The sequence below is a fragment of the Triturus cristatus genome, chromosome 8 (assembly GCF_964204655.1).
Source record: "Triturus cristatus chromosome 8, aTriCri1.1, whole genome shotgun sequence".
Taxonomy (NCBI): domain Eukaryota; kingdom Metazoa; phylum Chordata; class Amphibia; order Caudata; family Salamandridae; genus Triturus; species Triturus cristatus.
The window spans coordinates 1,279,561,520-1,279,587,552 of NC_140591.1; the positions used below are offsets into that span (position 1 = coordinate 1,279,561,520).

A 26,033-nucleotide genomic window follows, 5' to 3' on the forward strand; every position below is an offset into this window, starting at 1 on the left:
ACAGAAGCCTGGTATGACAAAAAAGGCACACCCATCAACTGCACTTACACCCGGGCGTGCTTTTTAAACACCGCCTGTCTGAGACGGAAATTTCCCCCCCAAAAACAGGAGAACCCTTGATTTAAAAGTTTCATTATCCACATGTTTCATCCAAAGTGAAAATCTGTGTGTCCTTTTGGACTTCATGATCCCAGTTCTACCCTTCCAGCTCTGAAAATGCACTCCAGAATAAGCGGACAACGAACCTCCTTACATTGCCACCTTCCTCTACCCCCAGTATTCTTAAGTTATTGCAGCCTTGCCAGTTTTTAAACTGCCAATTTCCATTGGGTGTCTATCATCTGTGCCTCATGTGCTGCTGTTTAACCCTTTATAGGGGCCAAATACCCCTCCAGCACTACAGCTTGGCTCTCTACTGCTAGCATCCTTTCATAATTCTCGGAGTATGGTTTTACGATCCTCCGTATTGCCCCATGCAATTTACTGTTGGCAGCCTGGTCTCTCAGACTTCTGCAGGGGTCTCTTCTCTATGTGACATAAACCCTTGATAGATGTCTTTGAAAGTTGGTGCCTCAGCGGACAGCTACTGGGTTGCATGATCTCGAGTCCCAGGTAAAGCTTCCAGATCATACTGTGTTGACGAATAATCCCACTTCATGTCACCACCAGCACCGGTCTAGCGTGCTGCTGTTCCTAGGACTGTTGACCAAGCATTACTGTTCACATTACCCCTGAGGGAGGAACACTCTCATCGCTACCCTCACGGCTATCCTTGGACTCATTCCCCGACCTGTCTTGCATTGAGAAAAACATTCTGCAGCCTCAGTGTCCGAGACATTTTTGCCAGCAGGTATGTTGCTCTTCTTGCGGTTAACTTTCCCAGTTCTCCTCCAGTGGGCAGTCTCATGGTCTGAGGACCCCCCCCCCTTGCTCCCAGAGTCTGTCTCTCCATGACCTTCACCAGCCATTGTCACAATTACTCCCATGCCCGGTTTAATGCTTCCCCCAGTCTCTGGCCCTTGTACCCCTTGGATCCCCTCCACGGTTCCCCCAGGAGCCTCCTTCAGGCCTTTACTGACCTGTTGCCCTGCCTTGCTGATGTAACTAGACCAGTCTTGCATCGATGTAGGAAACCATCAATATTTGCCATCTGTGACTCTTTAGACATGATCAGCAATGTGTCCTCCAGACCTTTCGCCGCTCCCATCGATATATTCTCTAGGCAGGATAGCGCTTGCTCTTCTCACTCCAGTTTCTTCCCCCTCCATTGATCTTGACGTGGGACTCAGCTGATCATCCTACAAGTCATAACTTGCCCCTGCTCACACACTGACTTTCTTATAAATTCTGCTATAGTTGGCGTGGCTGAGTTAGCCAAGCCCATCCCCTCTTCCTTGTTTCCTCTAATGCTCAAGGAAACACCTTGGCAGGCGCCCTATTGGGCTTTCCGCAGCCCGTCCCAGCGCCCAGACGATAAGCCTCCGGGGCATAACATTTAGTCTGTGCTCTGCATGATGCTGCCAGTCAGGCTTCCAGGGGCTCCATGGTAATTGCAAACTGCAATGGGTACAGCGGGCATCCCTGGCGCGTACCTCTGCTGATCGAGTTAGCAGGATAGACCAAGCCGTTCACCAAAACCCGGGCAGAAGGAGAGGCATAGAGAAGAGCAATCCATTTTTAAAAAGCTTGGTCTAATAATGCGCTGTAGGAGGGAGAACAGGTTGCCTTCCTGTGCAAATGGCAGTGTCATCACCTCCCATAGCAGTCACAGGGTTATTAGAAGGGATCTAAGTTAATTGAGGAAGGCTCTCATGAATGTCATTGGGATGTTCACAAAAAGAGGAATTTGGGCAATATCACCATTTTGGCCGTGGCCACCCTCCCGGCCAGTGAGAGAGGCAGCCTGCTGTAATTATCACATCAGAGTAAGTGGAATCTCTGCTGATCATATCTCCCAGTTATCAGACCACAGAATCTGCCCACGTCAGAGGAAAATCCATATAAATTCTAGAAATTGCAGGGGCAGGGGGAAAATTACAGACTTGGCCCAGTTGACGGTGATGCCAGTTAGTCTCCGAAAACGGATGAACTCCCTCAGAACAACAAGAGAAATTGTGGGCAGGGTCTCAGACATAGACCGCGAAATTGCAGGGGTCAGGGGGAAAATTACAGACTTGGCCCAGTTGACGGTGATGCCAGTTAGTCTGCGAAAACGGATGAACTCCCTTAGAACAACAAGAGAAATTGTGGGCAGGGTCTCAGACATAGACCGCGACTTCATACGTATACATGGAGACAATAAGCCTCCGGGGCATAACATTTAGTCTGTGCTCTGCATGATGCTGCCAGAGGCAGGCTGCCGGAGGCTCCAAGGCAATCGCAAACTGCAATGTGGACAGTGGGTATCCCTGGCGCATACCTCTGCTGATCGAGATAGCAGGCAAGACCAAGCTGTTCACCCGAACCCGCGCAGAAGGAGAGGCATAGAGCAAAGCAATCCATTTCAAAAAGCTTGGTCTAATACCGATGCGCTTTAGGAGGGAGAACAGGTAAGGCCACTCCAAAGAATCAAAAGCTCTTGTGGTGTCTAAGAAAGCAACTACAGCAGGCAGGTCAGGGGTCAAGGTTTGAAGCACCACAAACAGCGTGCATGGTAGGCCAGCCGGGCACAAACCCTGACAGATCCAGGCGTGCAAGATGTTGTGAGGAGTGGTAACAGGAGGTCAGCAAGGAGTTTAGCCAGTATTTTGTTGTCAACATTAATCATCGACAAAGGCCGATACGAATATCAATTGTCTGGGGGCTGAGCACCATTATGAAGAGCATCTTTCAGACCGAAGGCATGTAGTGCTCCGGTGATCCGAGCTTCCTCATTTTTAGCCCATAGGAGCTGGCCAATAATTAAGCATACTTGTTTTAAAACTGTGCAGTACTTCCATCCAGTCCCGGGGACTAACCGCTAGGCATGCTACGAATGATGTGGATAATATCTGCCATGTCGAAAGAGACGTCCAGGTATTGTTGATGGGCACTGTGCAGCCATAACAGTTGTAAAGTATTAAAGTATTCTTGTATGGCCTCAAAGCCACTGAAAGGGAAGATCGGTAGAGATCCGTGAACTTTTGCAATATCACAAGCATCACTTCTCTATTGGAGTAGCAGTGCTCACCATCCACACCTAAGAAGCCAGTGATACAGGAGGTACCACGCAACGCTCGGAGCAAGGATGCAAGAGTTTTACCAGCCCTGTTGCCCAACACCGTAAATTTCTACTCATCTCACCCAAAGAAACAGTGAGCTATATGAGCTACTGAGTAATGAACACACACCATCAAACTTGTGGTATGTGTACACCATGAAACGCAAACCCCCCATGAACATTCTGAAATGCTCTATGGTGAAAGAGCAAAGCAGGACCTCACATTTAACAGAGTAATTCTTCTCTGTCCTCTTGGGAGACAATGAGGTAAGCGTCACAACCCTTTCCTTCCCATCCACAACCTGGGACAAAGTAGCACCTATACCTTAAGCGCTGGAATCAGTAGTCCAATATTATGATGCCACGATTCAAATATTTCTAATGAAGATGCACCACAAATCTTTGTTCACAAACTCAAAAGCATTCCTGCACTCATCTTACCAAACAAACACTGTTGTTATGCCAAGTTCACAACGTTACCAAATCCCCTAACATAATTTAAGAGTAATATTCTGTTATGCCTAAAAGAACTCCATATTTTAGAAAAATATAAACAACCCATATGTCCATGCGAACTGGGTATTAAGCTTTGGCGTATTACAAGTGTTCACATGGAACTCATTTATAAAGACAGTCTTCTATTTTCACAGAAATTTTCTGCGTGGAATTAAATCAAAACCAGAAGATTTATACTTACTGAAAAGGACACATCTGTCCCAATCAAGTTGAAAAATACATTCTGCAGCCTGATCCAAGCTGTCATAACACTCAATTCAGCAGAACAGAGTTGTTTATTCTTTTGTTATTTGTACAAAAAATAGACAAAGTGTCTATGTACAAAGGCACGTATTGTTTCAGTTGTAGTGGTTTTAAGAAATAAGTGATAAATGCTTTACAAGGCAAATGCAAGTCACAACAATCAGAGTGCAACAAAAACGTAAACAACTGCAAAGGCCTATTGGTTAAATGCTTGTGGTAATTAGCAACACTAATCAGGACATGTTACAGAGTGTTAGTAGAGTTAAAAAACACAGAGCACACCATGTAACAAATTATTTATTTATTTTTTTCCAAAAAGAAACCAAAAACAACTTAGCAACTCAAAACACAAAAAAACCCATAAGAACAATTTAGAAACTTTATATTACACGCAAATATAAGTCGGGATTATTTTAAATTGGTTTTGTCCATATGCTGTATGGCACCTGCCTTTTTGGCTTAGCTTGCTGATGTTCTCCTTAATTAGACAGTGAAGCTGACTACAATAAGCATCCGATTTAGCTGCCTATTATAAAATGTTATCAGTGCACTAAAATCAACATAAACCAAAATAATAACTGTGCTTTTTTACAGTCTGCACAAGGTAGAACTTTCTAACCACAAATTATTATGAAGATGGTGGTTGAAACCACAAATTGTAAGAATTAATTTGTTACTTATAATCAGCATTACAATCCAACTAATCGAGATCTCAGCTAAATTTACAATTATATTTAAGAATTTTAAGAAAAGGATATTTCCCATATGTTGGCAAGAATTGGCCATAAGGTAAATTTAGTAAGTTGTATTTCAAATACACCCCAAAGTCAGCACCAAAGTAAAGATATTCGTTTCTTTATTTCCAAGACCATGAGGGGTGTTCTAAAATTCAAGAGAGCTTCACGGCTTACCTGAAATTCTTAAAAACATAATGATATAAGAAGATGGCAAAATTAATCAAGAAGACAATAAGGCTTGAATCCACAAAGGCACAACAATTCCGAGATGAATAAAATAGGCTGTGGCAGTTTCCATATACTTTGCACATGTTACCACACTCTCAAGGAAACGTTATTTCCCAACAGACTTTTGAATTCGAGGAAAAAAATTAGCTTGAGAACCCTGCTGAGCACAAATATAAGCAGCGGCAGCACATGCAGAATGTCTCGTAAAAGTGCATAGATGAGGTACGCCGTGGAGACCCAGCAGGAGGTCATGATTGAAATTGCGGCATTATTTGAGGGGGGCCTCTTGCTGCACTCCCTCCTCCTCCACCTGCAGTCATCCAAATGGATCTCACCAAAGCAAACCCAACATTCCTGTGTGCATTTGGAACCCTCGAGAATCAGGCCATGTTACAAATCAATAAAACCATAATTTGCTAAAGCCAAACAATAACAGTAAGCTGTGCGGCTAGTATTTGTAATTGCGAGTTTTTCAACTTAAATAACATGCAACCTACTATATGTATACACGACTGAAAAGGATAAACTGTTAGTAAACAAATACCATTGTTGCTATAAGGTTATGGGGTCCTGGACGTCCCTCAGGGCAGATTGTTAGTACATACACACTTGCATACTACTGTTTTTTTTAACATAATGCAGAACCGTTTATGTAAATAAATAAAACAACAGTTTTCCATGGAGTCATTCACTGTTCAAGGCAGATGCATCTGGTAGTTGCATCCTCTACGCTGACGATCATTTCGAAATTTAATTGAATAAAATCCTCAAATTGCTTTCCAAAATTATCCATCCAGGAATAAAACGATTTCCCTGAAATCAAGAAACTCGATATCTTGCAAACTTGACAATGCGAAAGTAATAGAAAACCATTTCATAAAATTAACGTGTTCACATGTTGAACATCTGGCTCCCTCTCTTTTCTTACAACATCTGCGGGAGACAAATGATCTTTTAGAATAATGTCTGTGGGAGACAAAAGGAAATATACCAGCGCAAAGGACTTTAAATTGGAGCACTATTGGGTTTCTGAATGTTCAGTTCCAAAAGTAGTGTCTTTAGAAATACAAAGTTACTTCAAAGGAAGGCGTTAAGCAACCACGGGCATGAATTGACATGCAAATTCCAGTTTCGTCTATTTTCTTACAAAAATATATTAGTCTCTTGGAATGAGAGTGCTTGTTACTTTCTAATTTAAAGCACCAGTGGAAGGGGGCAGCTCCTCTGTGACCACCAGGACAAGTCTAAAGGCCTAATCCACTCCTAGTGCTTTAAGTTGCCGCTCAATTTCTTCATCCGATATGGTATTCGCTTTGGATGCAGAAGCAGATGGTAATCCTTTGCCAGCTGATGGAGCTTTTGACATCTGAAAAAAAATGATACCAGTTGAGACATTCTTGTAACATGCAGCCATTCAAAACAATAATAATAATTATGGATAAATGGTTTTGTTTAATGAACTAACAATTACTTTAAGGGGTGAATCCTCCAATCTCCACAGTGTGTGAAAAACTACGTTTTTCAGGGGTACCAACCCTCTACCCAGCCCTAATCTTCCTTCGGTATGGGGCCTCAAGGGAAACAAGCATTGGCATAGCCAATAGGTCTCGTCTTTGGGACCTTATAAGTGTTTAGTCATGCAACAGTTGCATAACTAAACACTTATAAGGTCCCAAAAGCTGCAAAAGTGATCGCGATCGCGATCAAACATAAAGTGAAAGTAATCGCGGTAAAAGTGGCGCGCGCGTCCGCGCACATGCACTGTAGCTCTAGGCTGGCCTGGTAGCGGACTAGAAGCAACGTGTGTGTTGCTTACATCATAATTTGCACAGATGGAGCGCAAAAAGAGCCAAGAAGGCACCAAATGAAGCACAGAAGTCTTAGATACACAAGACTGTATTACAGTGATCAAGATGGTTAAAATGAATTACGATATTGCAAGCCATTTTGAAGAAATATATTTTACAAACATTCTATTTTGGAAAAAATTAAGACATTGTGAACATGGTGCTAAACTATATAAATATATGTAGTTTTAAGTGAAAAACCAAACATCTGCTTGCTCCATTTGACGCCCACCTATAGGCTATTACATGCCCAAGGACAAAGTTTTACAGAACACAGCAGTTTCGCAAAATTAACAAACAAATATGTTTCAGTGATAAAAAGAACAACTGAGTTGAAAACTTTAATGAAGGACTACAACAAATCCTACTGTCAGAAGAGACCTTGCGTGGAAGTTAGGGATGGACTGTTTCTGTTGGAGGAGGTCCAAGACTGATTTGCCTATGGTTTTAAATCTCTAGTGGCATACTGGGTAAAAAACAATGGTCTGGAACATGCCCATAACTTTATTGTTTATTATATTAGGAAATCAGATGGGTATGCTCAGACTTGGAGTACAATGCACTGCGGGAAGGGACTCAACCTAGATGGCAACAACTAGTCTACCGTTCCTTTGTTTTACTCTCTGAAGGGGACTTAGCCTTGTAGTTTTAACAGGATGATTCCTACTGGAGGAGGACCAACACCGATTTGCATATAGCTTCATCTCGAATGGCATAGTGGGTGAAAAACAATGGTCTAGAACATGACTACTTGCAAACATTTCCCTGAGGGCCGCAAAGTAGTCTGTATCATGACTGAGGGCCGCATTGATGCCAGCAATGCAAGGGTCGAAGTGATGAAATGTGGGTGTAGGGGGACGCAAATCAGATGCATGGTGTGGACATCAAACCGAGCTTTTACGAGACTTCTGTTTACCACCAATACTCTATTCTCAAGCACCAAGAATTAAAGTCAAAGCATTAACTTCTAATGAAAAACGTGAAAATTGAAAGTGATACTCAGCTGGTGGCTGAATGACAAAATGTGAAGCCAGAAAACCTGGTATCAGTCCTGCCTTCCCCACTTGACAAAATTGTGTGATCCTAGGCAAATGGTTAATTTCACTTTGCCGCCTATTTTTTTTATTACCACATATAAGAGCCCCTTAAAAGATATGAGTTCAGGATGTGTGCAGTACGAAACCTTCTCTTGTGTGTCATCTAATAAATTATAATGTTGGTCCAATCATATAACAACCAAGACTGCACACAAGGTGCACCTGACAAATGGCTTTCCTCTTGGTTCTCTAATAGCATTGGTTTTAGAATGGGGGAGGCATGAATGTTTCCAAGATCGTGGTAGAAAAATATCACTGCTAATAAATGCCTCTCAATGCAGTGATATAATCTGATCTACTAAGGTAAAACGCTCATGCATGTTAATAAAATACACTTTTTTTAAGTTTGCAGAGAGTTCATCATGTTTAGCGCAAGATGTCTTTAAAACTAAAGGTGTTCCTAAAAATAAGTTGTCTAGGACACCTTCTTTCCTCTTTACCGTTACTTTGGTTAACTTGTAAAGTTTCTTTCACAGCTTTCTTTATTTTCCTACTATCAAGCGAAGAGCGGCCCAGTGCTGCTGTTCACCAGGTGGCTGCAATTAGAGGTCAGGTGAAACGCATGCGCCCCCCATGCTTTAAGTATCCCTGGTCTAGAACGTGATATAAATTACAGTAACTAAACAAGCATTCGCAAAGACAACAAGTCTGGAGTTGATTGCCAGTCTTTTCGCTTTATCAATGCTTGTTTTGTTATGAATTTTGCAAAACTGTATTGTTGGAGAAGATGTAGGACCCTCATTAATCTAAAAAAAAAAAAAAAAAAAAAAAGTATCTGAATAAAAGCAACAAAAGAATTGGAATCAAAAAACAAATTGCCATGGTAGTTTTACTGGCACGTAAGCGAACTACTTTGTGAGTGGATGTGCCCCTTGTGAGAGGGAAGAATTCAGTCACTCACAGTGAAGTTAGTCAATGGCCAAAGTGGGTCGACCCACTGCCCAAAGATGTAGTGGGCAGAAGAAAATGTGAATTAAACAATAATCGATCAATGGATGAAGACGGCTGACTGCATGGCCCTTGGCTAAATATATTGTTCACAGAGAAATCCCGGCACTCTAAAGTCACGTATATTATTCTTATTGGTTATTAGCCAAAGGGACAAGGAACAAAGTAATGATAATGTAAAACTGGCTACGGAACAGATTAGGTCCTCATAAAAATCCTGTCTATTGCTGGAAAGAAGACACGGGAGTTACTTTTCGGTCATTACCTACTATATTACGTGGGCTTACCAGAGCCGGTTTTTTGACTTCACTTAACATGGTTGGAGCCAACAACAATATATTAAAAACCACTATTTAGAGGACAACACGAAGACCGTAACATCGACTTATTCTTAGAAATATGATTTATAACACGGTCCACCATTTCTAAATATTAGAAAATATTGGTGGAGACCCGCTCTTCTTCAAAATAAGCCGTAAGACACCAGGAACTTCCACTGTGATACAAACAACTTTCGTTAATGAGTACAAGAATAACAATTATGGATAGTTTACCCTTGGTCGATCTTTCCTAAAACAATAGAAACTATTGGTGGAGATTCGTTATTTCTCATACACAACTGGTACAGACATCAGGAGTTTTCCTTGTGATTGAAACTGTCTCTTTGGACCATAACAAGGGTTAAAAATCTTGGATCCTCTTCACAGAATCATGTCGTATCTCTGAGTTTGTTCCTTGAAATATCCTACAATCAATATTTCGTCTGGCAGAAGCATAATTGCATGTCTGACATATAAAGTGTCCTAAGACTCCTTAATCAAAGCCCTGAGGAAGTCACTATACGTGACGAAACACGTGTCGGCTGTCATCCATTTGGATCAAGATTTGGAGAACACAAGTCTCCTTTCTAGGAACCAACAACTAGAACTAAATGTACTAGGGAGTTCTGATTTGTGTTCATGATTATGACTTTCCTTTCTGTAAAATTGATGAATTAAAGTACTCTTTGTCATATATTTTTGTGAGGACCTAATCTGTTCCGTAGCCAGTTTTACATTATCATTACTTTGTTCCTTGTCCCTTTGGCTAATAACCAATAAGAATAATATACGTGACTTTAGAGTGCCGGGATTTCTTTATGTAAAAAACCTGTTTATTACGGGGATTGCTTTGCATGATCCGTATATTTCAGCACTTAGGTAGTAGGGTGCTTCCCCATCCCGAGTGGCACCATATACTTAACTTGTTATCGATCTTATTGATTTTCTGACAACTATTACTATACACCCAATTTGTTTCTAATAACTGTCATGATGTGCACCCTCAGATACATTACTACCCCATTTTTTTGTTGATATTGTTCACAGAGTTTTAGTAAACTCAAAAGGTCAAGGCTAATGCTAGAATCAAAAAAGGAAGGACAGGTGCTTCACAAAGACAGCTTTAATATTTTCTGTGTGGGTCTTGCTTTCTTCAGGTCAACATATTTTCAACACAAAGGCTCATTTTTAGGTCTGGCTTGATCATGATAAAGCAGTGAGTTTGGTAGACGTATTGGTACCAATTCTTTCAAATATACATATTGACTATTTGATGTATAATTACACCTGCAATCTAGCCGTCATCAGCCAGGCTAGCTTGAATCCAGTGGCAAAATGAGCAAGGGACCCACGTCTGGGCATACCCTGCCAACTTAGGGTGAACAAAGCAAAACCAAAGGGGATTATGGACGGAGTGTTGAACATTGCAAGCACTCACCCCCAGTCAACTGATCTGGGTTTAATCCATCATCATTCTTTAGCTCACTCCACCACCCCAGTTCAGACATGGCCATATGCAAATCAGTCTGACCCTGTGCCTATTGTTTGCCCTAAGTTGGCAGGGTATGCCCAGACGTGGGTACCTAGCTCACTTTGCCACTGGATTCAAGCTAGCCTGGCTGATGAGCAAGAAACCTGTCCCAGGATGCTTGTTTCCGGTCAAGGGAAGACATGGCTTGGTAGTTCGGGCTGGACTGTTCCCATGAGGCATAGGGTCTGACTGATTTGCATATGGCCATGTCTGAACTGGGGTGGCGGAGTGAGCTAAAGAATGATGATGGATTAAACCCAGATCAGTTGACTGGGGGCGAGTGCTTGCAATGTTCAACACTCCGTCCATCCTCGCCTTTGGTTTTGCTACAAACTCACAGAACATTGAACTCTGTGTGACGCTAATTGAGAAGCCATAGTAATTCTGAAATGCTGGAAGTAAGCAATCATTGTCTTTTTGACATTAGAGAAGCCTTACCACAGTATTCTGCAATTGTTTCAGGATTTCTGATACTTAAGAAGAAAGGCAAACATAGACACAACTAGTATAATGTATCCTCAACATACCCAAAGTGATCTTGAATTTTTTATGGTAATCGGTCAATGAATGGCATCCATGATATGGGAAGTGTATGATAGATCTGTGTCCTGATTGACACCACGGGATTTAGCGAGGGGAACTGGGAAAGGGCATGCCCAGGATGGTCCAAGCCAATTTTTTGAGAGACGTGTTGGTTAGAGCAACTACCACCATAATCTCCTTGGATGGATTTATTCTCTGTTTTTTAGCTCCCAACATAATGCTGTCAACACTGGATTGTCATATTTACAATAACAGCTTTAGATTAAATAGGTGTATCTGCTTTATAAGAAATTCCTTGTAGGTATTTATTAGCACTGGATAACCACACGGTTACGTGCTTGACATTGCTGTTATCATGTGGATTGACAGAATGTATTCTCTTTATAGCACAAGGTGAACATTTGAAACTGTATCCAAAGTGAGATCTTTATAAATAAGAGTTTAAAGTGCATTTCTTTATTGGAGATGGTTACTGTAAGCAATGTAACAAACATGCAAACTACATTGAACACAATTGCGTGGTTTACCCTACCTTTCCAGAGATCTCGATCCCAATCTCATCCAGAACCTGGTTCACAATATCCTGGCTTTCATCTTCATCCTCCGACCCATCAAAAATGTCATCCAGAGTATCATTTACTGAAAGAAAATAAAGGTTATCCATGCATCATCACAAGCACATTTTATCAAACAAAAAAAAAAAAAAAAAAACAACAAAAAAAATCAATAATATATGGACTGATGACATAAAGGAAAATGTTACTACCCAGTATGCATCTGCTTTTGGCATGCAGTGCTGTAGATTCACATGCTTAGCATAAGTCTGCTATCTAGTGTTGGGCTGGGATGTGTGCAAGTTGTTTTTCTTAGCGGAAGTCTTTTGAGTCACAAGGTATAGTGACTTCTCCTCTTGTTTGCAATGTGCATGATCTTCGACTCTATTATTAGATTATTTTTCACACGGCGGGTGAGGATGGAGTGTGAAGGATAATGTATCGCAGTGAGATAACCATGTGAAAATAATGTTAACTGCAACCAACACAGGAGGGTGGACACATGTGAATCTACAACACTAAATGCCACAAACAGATGCTTACTGGATAAGTAACATTTTCCGTTTGAGGCATGTGTGGCTGCAGATACACATGCTTAGCATAGACGTAAAGCAGTTTTCCACCATAAGCAGTGGCTAATCTGTGGGGGTTGCAGTTGTTTGAAATAATGTACACAGAACCTCTTGACCCACATTAGCTAGCTGATGGTACAAGACCTCTACACAGGAATGTTTTGTAAATGTATGCAGAGTAGACAATGTAGCTGCTTTACATATGTCAGCTATAGGTGTGTAGTACGATGGCCCTTTTTACATCGAACGTGTAAAGCCCTGTCCACAACAGAGTCAGGTTGTGGAAAAAAAATACTGGTTATTCAATAGATTGATTTAGGTGGAACTGAGATACTACCCTTGGAAGGAATCTTGATTGGTACTCAGTACCACTTTGTCTTCATGTATTTGGAAGAACTGTTCTTTTAAAGATAATACCTGAAGCTCAATAACATCTCCAACTGAAATGATTGCAATTAACATTTTTATCTTCCCAGTTTTTAACACAATGTTAAGATTCCAAGTAGGTGCAGGTGGTACACTAGGAGTAATGACTCTTTCAAGACACTCTAGGAAGGCTATCATTATAGAAATCCTGAACAGAGAAGTGTGTTGTCTGTTTTGGAAATATGCAGCTTCAGCTGCTAAGTGTATGCTTATGGATGTAAAAGCTAACCCAGAGGCATGCAAATGAAATAAATAACAGACAATATCCTGCACTTTTGCTACCAGAGTAGTAATGTGTTATGAATGACAGTAGTGAACACATCTTTTCCACATAACAGGCCCTAGTAGTGGGCCTTATTACTTCTTTAATAATGTCCATACTAGGTTGAAGTAGATTTAAGCAACCAAACTATGGATCATGAGCCATGTCACAAGGTTGAGGGACGTGTGGTCTGGATGTCTGACTTGCCCATGGTTCTGAGTAAGAAGGTCCTGCTAGTTGGAGAGTACTTGGTGGGGAACTACTGATCGTTCTAGGAGTGTAGAGAACCATGGTTGTCTCGCCTATGTGGAAGATACTAGGATGAGGGTAAGATATGCCTGCCGAAGTTTGCGAACCACAAACGGAAGCAGTTGGAGGGATGGAAAAAGTAAGCAGAAATCCTGGACCAACTCATCCATAGTGCGATGTCCCTGGATTGTGGGTGTGGGAACCTGGAGGCGCAGCTTTGGCATTTGGCGTTTACTTTGGGGTGACCCCAACGTTTGAAGAATGGGAGAAGGAGTTGCAGGATGAGTTCCCATTCGTGGACTTGTAGGTTCCTCCTGCTGAGGAGATCTGCAAAGTCGATGTCCACTCCTGGGAGGTACTCCACTATCAGGTGAATGTTGTACCAGAGAGCCCATCTCCAGATGTTCTGAGCTAGATGAGAGAGATGAGAGGACCTGGTGCACCCGTTTTTTCCAGATAATATATGGCAGTCATGCTGTCTGTTTTGATGAGGACTAACTTGCCAATTTGGTGGGGTAGGAAGTCTTTGAGCGACAGATGAACAGCTAGCAATTCAAAGTGCTTGATATGGAGGTGCATTTGGTGGATTGTCCAGTGTCCCTAGACAGTGAGATCCCATGAATGCGCCCCCAACCTGCGAGGGAAGCGTCCTTAGTTATGGTTCCCTGCGGAACTGGGTCTACGAAAGGTCGTCTTTTTAGGAGATTATTGGTATTCCACCACTGCAGAGATTTGCAGGCCTGATGGCTCACCAACACTAGATCTTCCAATTAACCCTTCGCTTCAGTTCAATGATGCACTAAGCACTTCTGCAATGGAGGCATTTAGAGTCGCGCATGAGGTACTATGGCTATGTATAAAGCCATGGTCCCTAGGAAATGCATAACTGTCCTCTATGTTATTTGTTGATGAGGCTGAAACTGGGGAAAAAGCGTCTGAATTGACTGAATATGGGCAGCATTTGAGTAAGATATCCTTTGCTGAGAGTTGAGGATGGCTCTTAGTAAGGTTGCATTTGAAGGGGTTGGAGGGGAGACTTGACTGCATGGACGGTAAAGCCTAGTTGATGAAGTAGGTTTATGGTGGCTTGTGTGTGTTGAAAACACTTTTGATGAGCCAGTCGTCCAAAAACTGGAAAATGTGTATGTTTTGCCTGCATTGATGAGCAATTACTAGTGCAAGACATTTGGTGAAAACCCTGAGGGCTGTAGTGACTTCGAATGGGAGCACTTTGAATTGCAAGTGTTGCCTGTTTAGTACGGACCTGAGGTATTGGTGATGGGCCGGGTGAATTGGAATGTGGAAGTATGTGTCCTTCAGGTTAAGTGAGGCCATGAAGTTGCCTGGTTGTAGGAGTGAGATGACAACTTGAAGAGGGGCCAGTGGAAATGCTCTGAGAGATTGGACCCGTTTAGAGGTCTGAGGTCAAGATTTGCCTTAAGGACCCATCCTTTTTGGGAATGAGGAGTTAAAGTGAATAGACACATATGCTTTGCTGTTGTAATGGTACCGATTCTATGCCCCCCCTTTTTTCAATTAATTTTTTATAAGTACCTGAGCTTCCTCTTCGAGCAACTGGTGATGGTCTTTTGAGAGTCTGTGGTTGTGAGGTGGAATGTTTGGAGGTGTGGAAGTGAGCTCCAGACAATAACCATGTTGGATAATATCCAACACCCACTTGTCGAAGGTGATATTCCGCCATGCGGGAAATAACTGTTTTAGTCTCCCCCGACAGGTGTGGTGTGATCAGCGGGGAAGGGGGAGGTTTGGGGGTTGAATGGCAAGTCAAGACTTGGTGGTGGATGCGGAAGGTCTGGTAAAACTGCCTGTGAGTCTGCCCCTGGAATTGTTTCATACATAAACACCTACATTATGCCCTTGGGGAGGATGTTTGGATATGCGATTTTTTGTATGATGTGGAAGTCTCAGGGGAGGTTGTTTTGGATCCTACAAGGTAAGAGGCGCGGCATAAGGAGTCCTGTTGCAATGGGGTTTGCAATACTCCTTTTGCCTTAGCCGTCTCATTGTCCTTTTTGATTTTTTTCCAAAAGAGTGTCCACAGGAGGTCCAAAAAGATGCTGCACATCAAAGTGAAGAGCTAGTAAGTTTTGTTGAACCTCAGGCTGATACTCTCAGCCAGGCATATCTCAGAAGGAGCAGACTTAATTATGCCCCAAGCCGCTGTGTCAGCCATATCTAGGGCACAACAAATTGTTCTATTAGATATGGTACCCTCAGAGGCAATTTATAAGCCCTCTTTTTGTGTTCTTCAGGTAGAGGCTTGAGAATCGCCTCCATCTCGTCCCAAAGGGCTCAGTCATAGCCTGTTAAGAGTCCAATGGAGTTTGCAATCCTCAAAAAGTTGGCAGATTGTGCCACCCTTTTACCCGCAGCATCTCTTTCCTGCTCTTGTTATCTGGTGGGGGGGGGCATCACCAGATGTTTGAGTGTTGGCTCTCTTACAGGCTATAGCTACAAGTAGTGAGTAAGGCATAAGTTGTCCCTTAATGTATGTAGGGTCACTGGGTGAAGGTTTGTATTTTTTTTAATTGACCCCGAGAGTGAGGACTCCAGCCCTAACGGGGTTGTTGAAAATATCATGTGTGTCGGAGCATAACCTTGAACATTCGCAGATAGTGTGCCAAACGCTGATTTGAGGAGAGGTTTTCAAATAAAAAATCATCTTCTAAGGGCTTAATGTGTAGTGGGCCTTTATGGAATGTGGCCGTCCTACTTATGAGATCATCATAAGTGGTAGTATCATCAGGAGGGGAAGGATTTGCCAGATATAAATCCGGGTCTGTAATATCTGGTGGCTCTGTATCATACAAATCCCATGGATCCTCTTAAGGTGGAACAGAATATTGGTCTTTGTCCCTCCTTTCCCTGTGTATGAGTGTAGTATGATGAACAGGTGAAAGCTGTGGCAATGGAGTGTGCACATGAGGAAGTGGTGGAGGGCTGGTGTGCAGTGGGCTGGTAGCTTTATCCTCTTTTTGCTTCTTTCTTGGAGGAAAAGGAATGTCTAAAGCTTCCTCAAAAGACAACTGTCTTTTTGCAGATATGCCCCTGAAAGAGTAGGTCTGGATGGATAATCAGGTGCTTTTGAGGTGAGTCCAAGTCCTGGTGAAGTCTCTAAAGCACTAGTCCCACTGATTGTACTGATTGTATTGAATGTGTAGTAAACGTATAGGTCTTCAGCTGCAATGCAGGTTTGAGCACTGGAGGAATGGTATATCAGCGTCTAAGCTTTTGGCTCCGAAGTGCGGCATGAGTCCAATGGAGTCTGTTTCAGAGACCTGCTGTTTGTTTGCTTCAGAGCCGACGCCAGACATGTCCGAAACAGCCAGTAGGTGCACACCATGGCCCGAAGGCAGTGGTGGCCCAACGCCAGTCTTTGGTTTATATAGTGGAGGCGGGTTACCTTTTGTCAATGTGAGCTGTGGTCGGGGTGGAGGTGGAACAGTATTCATGGGTTGCCCTGGAGTACATGTCGGACCTGAAGTCTCTTCTGGGGAATAGGTGCCTTAGTTAGCAGTCAATGGATATTATTTATTAATTTATTTCTTGAGTTTTATATAGCGCTGGCTAGACCTGGAGGTATCAGAGCGCTTTACACGAGGAGAGTTACATAGGTTCCACGTTACACATTGTTACAGAGGTGTGGTGCGTCTTCTGTGGCGCGTTGAGACATCTCGAGTCGTCGAGCCCTCCTATCGCCGAGTGTCTTTTTGAACGGAAAGACCTGCAGACCTCACAGGTTGCTTCCTCATGCTTGGGAGAACAGGCACAAGTTACACACCTGATGGAGATTGGGGAGCGGGAACTTGGCGTGGCAACAAAGGCAAAAACTGAAACGCATCTGTTCCATCCCTGAGCGGACATCTCGGTGGGGGGGGGGGGAGAGGGGGATAGGAGAGATGATGAAGAATTCCACCCCAAAGGGTGAAGGCTCAAGGGGACTGCAGCCAACTTGAATTCCCCAGACAAATTGGATGTCGATAGAATAACTAGGAAGACAGCGAAAACAATCCCGACAGTAGTAAAGAAATAACCCATGACTGTGTTGAACCGCTGCAGAGGAGCACACATCCGAACCAGACGGCGAAGAAAACAATCTACCAATGGAGTCGAGGACCATGCACATTGCAAGCAAGAGAAGGAGTCACTATACCTCTGACTCGAAAGACTTCTTCGAAAATAAACAACTTGCACACATCCGAGCCGAACTGTAAATGGCAGACTTATGCGAAGTATGTGTATCTACAGTCACACATGCCTCAAACATAACACTACCCTCCAACATAAGACTTGCTTCACTTATTATAAAGTAAAAATGAATTGAGTAATAAACACCTTTAAAACACAGAGAATCTAATTACACACAAGTATTCTCCACCTCGTGGAAAATTCCCAATGTGTGACTGACTAAAAGATGAATTTGATCACGGAGGGGTTGATTAACAAAAGCTTATATTAGTCCAAAGGAGTACTCTTTTATGGACTCTTCTATGCATTTCTGAATTGGCCTGAAATCTCTAACACCAATCAATAAAAGTGCAAAGAGGATACAGTTATTTCTAATTGTACTAATGGAAGAAAAATATTCAATGAATATTACCATTTTATTCCCATTTTACATGTTTTGGGGCTAGTTCACAAAGGCATGCAAGAGTACATAAAAGAGTACTACAAAATGCCTTTTGTATGACTAGACCTCTAGTTTTCTTTTATATCCATGGAACAATGTTCTCTACTATACAAATACTCTTTCCTGTGGGGGCATTCTCTTCCCATTCCATCATAGAAGCACACACTCCTTCTATTAATAGTATTGCAACTGCATGTGTTTGAAGATTGAGAATCTACATGCAACAAATATGTAAATAAATGAAAATGTACGATAGTGTTTGCCTGCTTTTAAGGGTAACCCCATCTGGAAATGGCTACAAACTGGAACCTAAGCCTAAATTTGAGAGTGATGAAATCCCACAAGATTGACAAAAAGTCTGTATTCAAAATAGATTGTGAAACGTAAAAATACACACCTAACTTATAAACAGGTGTAATCGCATGCAAGATGATGCCCGACAAATTATCTATTTTCACAATAGATGACACATGTGTCATAAGAGCAGAACAATTAACAACATACATAGAAAAAAGAAAATAAATTGACATTCACACCTGCAGTATGTTAGTTCAGCGAAATATTATTTTTCATGTTTTAAATGAGCCATTTGTCAGGTTGCTATTGCAGGAGGAAAGCTCTCTAAACACCTTTTTCATGTACCCCTCTATACATTTCTGGCCCAGCATGCACTAAGAGTCTTTGACTATATGGTATTTCAACCACTTAGTAGACCAATTTGCAGGAGACTTCAGACATGCATTGATTGCTAATGGCTCCAAACATGAATCTCCTATTCCCACAAAGCGAAGAAACTATTTACTCACTCATCTCTTCTGTCATTTCCATCTTTAGGTTCTCCTTCTGGAAATTCTGCATTGTCTGCATTGTCTTTTGAGGATCCATTTTCTTATTCACAGTCTGCATTGTCTGGAAATATTACGAAAACAGCAGTGTTAAACAACTATTCTTCCACTTTCTTTAGCAATGAGCATTACAGAATATACTTTTTGCAACCCCATCCCAAGAATTATGTGAGAAATTAATTTGTGTGCCGTTGCCTCAAAACTGCAATGTAATGTAGTGCTGTTTCTGGAAGTGCCAGGAGCGGGCAAAGAATTGAATCGCAGAATCCACCACGTAGAGTTCTCCAGCAGATGAGTATTAGCAATTCAATGCATCACAGCACAGTGCCCCTGGGAAAAAGCCTTTGATATTTATTACTTTGTTGCACAGGAATGGAGCAGCATGTTGACATGGGAAGTACTGCTCCTCCCCAGAGGGTCCACTCTACTGCATGTGCCTGAAGGAGAGATACCATGACACCAGTGGCACTCTAAAACCATGGCACGATCATAACAATCCTCTCCTAAAATATAAATGCCATCTCGAGCAGAAGGAAATCGCGTGCACTGACAAGAGTAGCATATGCTGCTTCTCACACGGACACTTTTAGGAATTAGGGAGTTGAGGTCTTCTCCTATGGAATGTCCTCCAATGCACTCGCTAAGGTTAAATGTGCACCTCCTGACATGATCTAGTCCAGGTCTTGTGAACTAATGGATTAATTGCAAGGACCTCTGTTGGACCCCATGGTCAAAGGTATACTGGCAGATCCATCTAATGTTTCATCACTCGGAGCTCGATAAAATAAGTACTATAGAAATAGTTAACAATAAATATCTGTTATTTACCAACTCAATATACACCGTAGCATCAACAAGGCTTTACAAATACACATAATATTAGGTTATACCATGATCTAGGGAGAGGCCAAAATGGACAGAGTGTATAAATTGTCTATTTGGAAACATGGGGCCGAAAAGGAGATATGGAGCCGTTATATATATCACCAATAACCAAGATCTATGTTGGAGTACAGTGCCAATAGTCCTTTTAGTAAAATCCCTGCCCAACCACAGGAATCTCCAGGGACTTCTTTTTAGCATTGGGGGTGGAGGGGGACATTACAAGGATGTATTCACTTCTGCAGGGTTGCCCATCAACTACTGGGGAAGTTTCCATTTTAGTACCCGAGGTGCTGGGAAGTCCATAAGAGAAAGAAGAATACATTGAGATAGTACAACATTCCAGGACAAGAATCCCAGGCAGGTGCTTTGAGTCTAAAACTCACGTCATCATATGCGTGTCCTAAAACCCAGTGGTACAATAGGAGCAACTTCCTAGCATTGAAATCTGAAATGTAACTAAGCAACACCACCACTCGTCTTTTTGCATGAATTTCAGTCTTTTGAAAGGTCACCAAACTGAATCATTCTGCCTACTACCTCAAGACACGTGTGTCCTAGGTTCTCATACTCTCTTTTGCTGGAAGTGTACAGCAATTCAGTTGACACGATGTCCTGAATCAGCTTCCATCCCAGAAAAAATGAGTTGTCATTTAGAAGACCAAGACATCTTGAATATGGAACCCTCTATTGGGATAACTTCATGGCCACATTATACATAGTGTCCAGGGCGTGGAAATTACTTTTGTTACCACTTTTTGCACAATGGGGATCTTTTGGCATTACAGAAGGGGCCTGCAGACACTTACACAGCACCCCTCTGTAATATGGATTGCTCAGTGCAGTATGTGCATGGTATGAGCCCAAGGGGAGTGCCCTTATTTGTAAAGGGGTAAGGCCCATGCAAATGAGTGAACCATTTGGGCATATAGGCAAAGGGTACACCCACTTGCATGGGCCACACCCCTTTACAAATCCCTGCAGGACCACATCGGCCAGGCTTCACCTCCTCACCGCCACGTTGCCCAATATTTATTTTGGGTTCAATGAGAAGTCAAGGGTTGGCGAGTATCTTTTAAGTGGTTTATTTAGTAAAATGAAACCAGACATTTCCTCCTCTCATCAGCTGGCTCCTTCAACCGTCTTCGTGTGGAATCATCATCATGCATCATAACTACCTCTGCTTAAAGAATCTGGTAGTATAATTCACAATGAAGGGAAATGACCTGCACGGTGAGGAAATCCTCCCACCAGAAATCTCTAATTTACTATGACCTCTAAGAGTAGAAATGAGAAACAGCAAGTACATGCAAGTACAATTCTACTGGTCATGCAGTTAGATGACAAGAGTCTTTCATTGTGGGGAATTTCAAGTCACAAAAGGCCATAGGATTAAATGGTTAATGCTTGGACCTGGTTAATATGATTTTACGGCGTCACTCCTCTGAAGTGGGGCAAAAGTTATGCACATTACCTTAGCATTAAGTTTAACAGACTTGTCGGTCAATTTAAATAGTTTACTATGTTCGTTATTTTTGCTCTAATTCTACAAGTGGAATAACAGTAGACTAAGTTTTTTTAGCCTTGGATGAATCTTTCCTTGCCCAAATATCGTGTGTAGGCTGAATATGAAAAGACGTAGGAAACGTCCAAATTCTCTTGAAAGGGCACAACCAGAGAGATAAAAAGGAAATTGTGTATCTGGCAAAGGCTCAGGTGTTTGCTCTTTCAAAGATCTGTAGCATTCAAAATCCTAAATTAAGAGGTGAAAATAAAAGGTGAAAATAGAAGAGATTACTTCTCAATTTTATAGCAGTCTTTGTAACATGGCAAGAAGCATAAGGTAATCTTTGTCATACTTGAATGAGTCCCCAAGGGAGCCCCAGCCCCGTCATCAAAGACTCAGATTGTGAACACTTAGTTCAACTTGAAGGAGAAAACCTCACCAAGGAGTAATTCACACTAATATGCACTGAGCATTTTTTATTCCACGTTCCCATTACTGAAGGAGTTGTAAATTTGCATTGTTGCTCTGATGATCCACCTTTAAGTGTGCAAAGTTAGAAGGCAAGAATCAAACATCGAGGCTCTGCTGATTTGCCACATTGCTTTATTTGGTTGGAAAGCTAAGCCTCAGGATATTCAGCATTTCCTGAGCCAGGCAGCAGGATACCTCCGATACTGCTGTACCTATCAGAGAAAACTGCTTCCTGTGAAAAGGAAAACAGTATTTTCCTGAGTAATTAAGTCTTTTGTGTGTTGTGGTATCCCAAAAGGCTGCTTAATAAGCATATTTTCAATGCTTGATTAATTAGGAATTACATTTAATGAGCATCTCTGCACAGAGAGTTATCTTGCACATATCTAAATTCATCTGGACCCTTGGAAATACGGGATCAATGAACTGACAACTCATGAACTCAGAAACTAAAATAATAATCCTGGTTGTAGGAATATGAACATGACATAAGTCTCTCATTCTACTCTGTGAATCCAACAAAAAAAACTATAATCTGGCAAAAAAGGTGCTAGGGTATGTTGAGAGCGCTCAGAGATGTACCTTGCTGCAATACCGTTCCCCAAGAAAATTACCAGGACCTTTTTGCTAGGAGTTTTAGACCCCAAGCTGAATGGCAATTATCACGCAAGCTTCTGAAATTCCATTTAATTTCAGCAGTAAAACTAATTGCATTGCCAAACTTACGGAACCCCATACTCTGAAGACGGTCTGCAGGCAAGGAGGCAGATTTCATCAGGTTTAATGCTTCAGAGAAGTAAAGGACTTTCACAAGGGCTTCATCAACAGACCGATTAGGTCAACCAGGACTGCATGAACAGTAGTTGACAAAAAGGTTGTCAATATAATGGCAATTGATAGGCGAGGCGTCCCTGCAGCTTACAAGTGCCTGGTTGACTACGTGGTCATAGAGCAGAAGATAGTAGTTTCAGGCGGCAAGGTGTGTTTTTTACAACGTTTTGAAGAGTACTGTCACATTCATGAGAGGGGGGTATCTATCCACAGAGGAGCGAGCAATTCCCACAGAGGGATAAATTGGATCAGAAACCTTCATTTGTTTATCCTCTGTAGTGAAAGCATCCACGTTTATGCTTTTGCATTCAGAAATTGGTGGAGTATTTCTGGCAAATTCTTCACTGAAGGCCCTCTTTAATATTTGCCAGAAACAGACTGCCAATTTTTGTGGCACATAATTAGGGTGCGAGAAGCAAATGCTTTATAAATGTGGGGTATCTCTAAAGATCTATTTAAAGCCAGAGGATGTGCAAGTTTTGAAGAGGGGTGATTTAATCCTGGATGAAATAAGGTATACATCTAGAAGACAACAAAAACAGACATTTCTTCTAATCAGCACACCTATGAAAGCTGTAGAAGGCTAGAACTGAATATGGGTGAAAGTGTGTATGTAGTGGAAAGAGCCAGTGAAAAGGTGAAGCAGTTCTTATCTTCTTATGCTTGTAAAAGCAGTTGAAAATTCTAAAAAGAGCCAAGTGCAGGAAAAGCATTGCCTCCAAATGTGTGAAGTAGAAAATATGAGTAATGGAATCTCCTTGGATTTCTACATAGATAATTCTTCTATAGCACTGATACACAGGAAGCTCAAAGAGCGAAGACAGGCTGCACACATTATTGCACTTCCATTTCTATTTTAAAACAACTGTGTACAACATTGTACCAGGGTCTCGGAGAGACTACAAGAAATAATTAAAAACATTTGAAATTATGTAGAATAAAATGCAGGGAACGTTTTCAAAGCCAAATTAAACCGAATTAGGAGAATGAAAAGGAACATGGACTAGAATGAGATAGGTGGTATCAAAGTTGGTGATTTGAAGCAGGCACACTACTGAATTACTTTGCTCTAGACAGAATACTAAGGAGAGGACTTTCTGAGCAGGTCGAAAGTCAAAACAAGGAAAAACTGTGAAGAAATCAGCAGATAACAATAAGAAATATCAAGTGAGAAGTATCAAGTGAGAATAGTGAAAGTACTCCAAGCCTAACAGAGATTTAAAAGCAGAGAACGACATATAGTAAAGTGGAGTTTAAAGTTTTACAATACCTTTGCAGTTGTCGACATTGCCCCGGCCATCTTCACTTGGGAACCCATTACTTTGGTTTGTGTTGACATGGATGTGATCTTGGAACTGACAGCATAGGTCCTTGTCTTCTGTTTCCGCAGCTGAACAAGCTGCTTTGCTAAAACCTTGCAGGCATCTTTGTTACCAGTTTTAGCCATCTTCTTAATTTCAAGTTCCTGTTTCGAAAAGAGTACAAAAAAGCAAAAGTAACATTAAGGCATTGCAAAAAAGAGCCTCTTAAATGCATGCCACCTTTTTTTTTTTTTTTTTTTTAATACCCATCGAACAAATTCACCTTTTTCTCAAATTGCACAAACAAAACTCAGAAAAGGAAATGCACTGCATCAGGACATTCTGCATGACAAATGGTGTGTACATCTTCTTTTGAATCTTACACTCTTCAAAAGAAAATATCCCTAGTGCCTATGTGTTGATCTCATTTATTTATCATCGATGAGAAAAGATTTTCTTCTCCATGCCCTGTATGTTTGACTTGTATAGCAATTCAGATTTCAAACCTGATCCATGAATATATGTAGCATTACATTGCAACTAATAAGAGCATCAATAGATTGCACAACCAGTGGCATAGGGTTAATCAGATGATTGCAGGTACGCTGGCTGTAAGGCGTAAAGAATTCAAGCTTATATTCAGGGTCTGATCACCACATACATTATATAAATCGACACCTCAACACAAGAGGAAGATGTAAGTTATAATACAGAGTATGAGAACTTCGGCTGGATCACTTAAAGTCCACGCTGCAAGTGCTCGATTAAGACTTTGTCTCTGTTTTGGGGTGATTGGTGTATTAAATAGCTAGAGGAGTGCTATTTTACTATCTTAAGATAGTTGTAAATGGTTGTGTCACAGAAATTGTAAACCCATGTGCTGCTTTGGTTTTAAACGTAGCAGCATTTGATGATATTATATATATATATATATATATTTATCTCACCACCACAAAATACCACACGACAAACATGCACAAACATTACTGCCACACATTCATAAACCTGCTTTCATAATACGGAGGTAAAATGTGATGCACCAAGCACTGTTTTAGCTTACCGCCAATTATATAAAATAGCACCAGTCAAAAAAGTTTCATGATCTGGCACCCGGGTTCAAGCCTGCATCTGTTTTTATCACAGATAACAATATAGCCTGCCTCTTTGAGGTCAGATAATGATTAAATCTACCACTTACTAAGCAAAAAGCTGATCACTTAGTCAACAGAAATTAAGACAAAGAGGCAAGATGAATAAACAGTACGACAAAAATGATTTGAAAAACGATGGATTGGGATGGGGTTCAAGTGATTTGCTGTGGCTGATGTGAATTCAAGCATTCCATCCATCACCTGTCTTTTGATGCCCTACGTGTGAGGAGTATGCCAAGACATGGGTCTCAAGCTCACTGGACCAAACTGATGAACCCTAATAAAGGCAAAACTGTTAATGTTAGGAAATTTCTAGAGCGCATGGCTGCCCGTGAGCGTCCCAGGCCGCACTTAAATCCAGGAGGATCACTGCCACTGACCCTCCTGCATCCATGATCTTCCTGGCCTCTTCGACCACCGTCACCATCGCAGTTTCGGTCCCCTGGCCAGGGCGAAAGCCTGTCTGTGAAGGTTTAAGTAGTTCGTTTGATTCCAGGTAATTAGACAGCTGGACATTGATGAATTTTTCTGTCAACTTGCTAATACACGGAAGGAGGGAGATAGGCCTGAAATTGGATAAATTGCGGGGATCTAGATTGTTTTTTTTTATTAGAGCCCTAACCTTCGCCTTCTTCCAGCTAGGGGGCACTGTTCCGTCTGTTAGAGAGGCATTAATTAAGTTTACCATAGGTGCAAGAATGGTAGATGCTACCTGCTTTAAGATTTTGACTGGTGCAGGGTCAGACGTTGAGCCACTTTTAAGAGATTGAAGGATAGGGTATAAGGAATCCTTACTGATGGGCATGAATGTGTCAAGTCCCGAATTCAGATTCTGGTCTTGTGTTAGGGGCATCAATGAGGGGTCCGTGAGGGTGGGCGGGGGAAGTTGTTGAAGAATATTTTGAATTTTTTGATCAAAATAGGTGGCCAGCTCATTACAATGGTTGTCCGAGAGGTCAGTCGAACATGTGGGCTCTGGTGTTTTAAGAAGTTGTTTTACAATTCGGAAAGTCTCCCTCGACGAGCAAGTTGCAGTGCTAATTTTCTCCTGAAAAAAGGCAGTTTGGGTATTTTTTAAGGCTTTTTTATAATTCATAATAGCCAGTCTGTAATCCCTCTTGC

General features: G+C 41.7%; 1 protein-coding gene across 1 annotated transcript in view; it reads right to left on the minus strand.

Moving 5' to 3' along the window:
• Positions 1 to 4,239: 4,239 nt before the first annotated feature.
• The window catches only part of CHMP2B (charged multivesicular body protein 2B), a 77,781-nt gene continuing 55,987 nt past the window's right edge, over positions 4,240 to 26,033 (minus strand). Inside the window, exons 3-6 of the mRNA XM_085623016.1 lie at positions 23,730 to 23,924; positions 18,730 to 18,832; positions 11,742 to 11,848; positions 4,240 to 6,289 (exon numbers count right to left, since the gene is read on the minus strand). Of these exons, the coding sequence (XP_085479142.1) occupies positions 6,176 to 6,289; positions 11,742 to 11,848; positions 18,730 to 18,832; positions 23,730 to 23,924 (519 nt within the window). The 3' untranslated portion in view covers positions 4,240 to 6,175. The remainder of the gene's footprint in view (positions 6,290 to 11,741; positions 11,849 to 18,729; positions 18,833 to 23,729; positions 23,925 to 26,033) is intronic.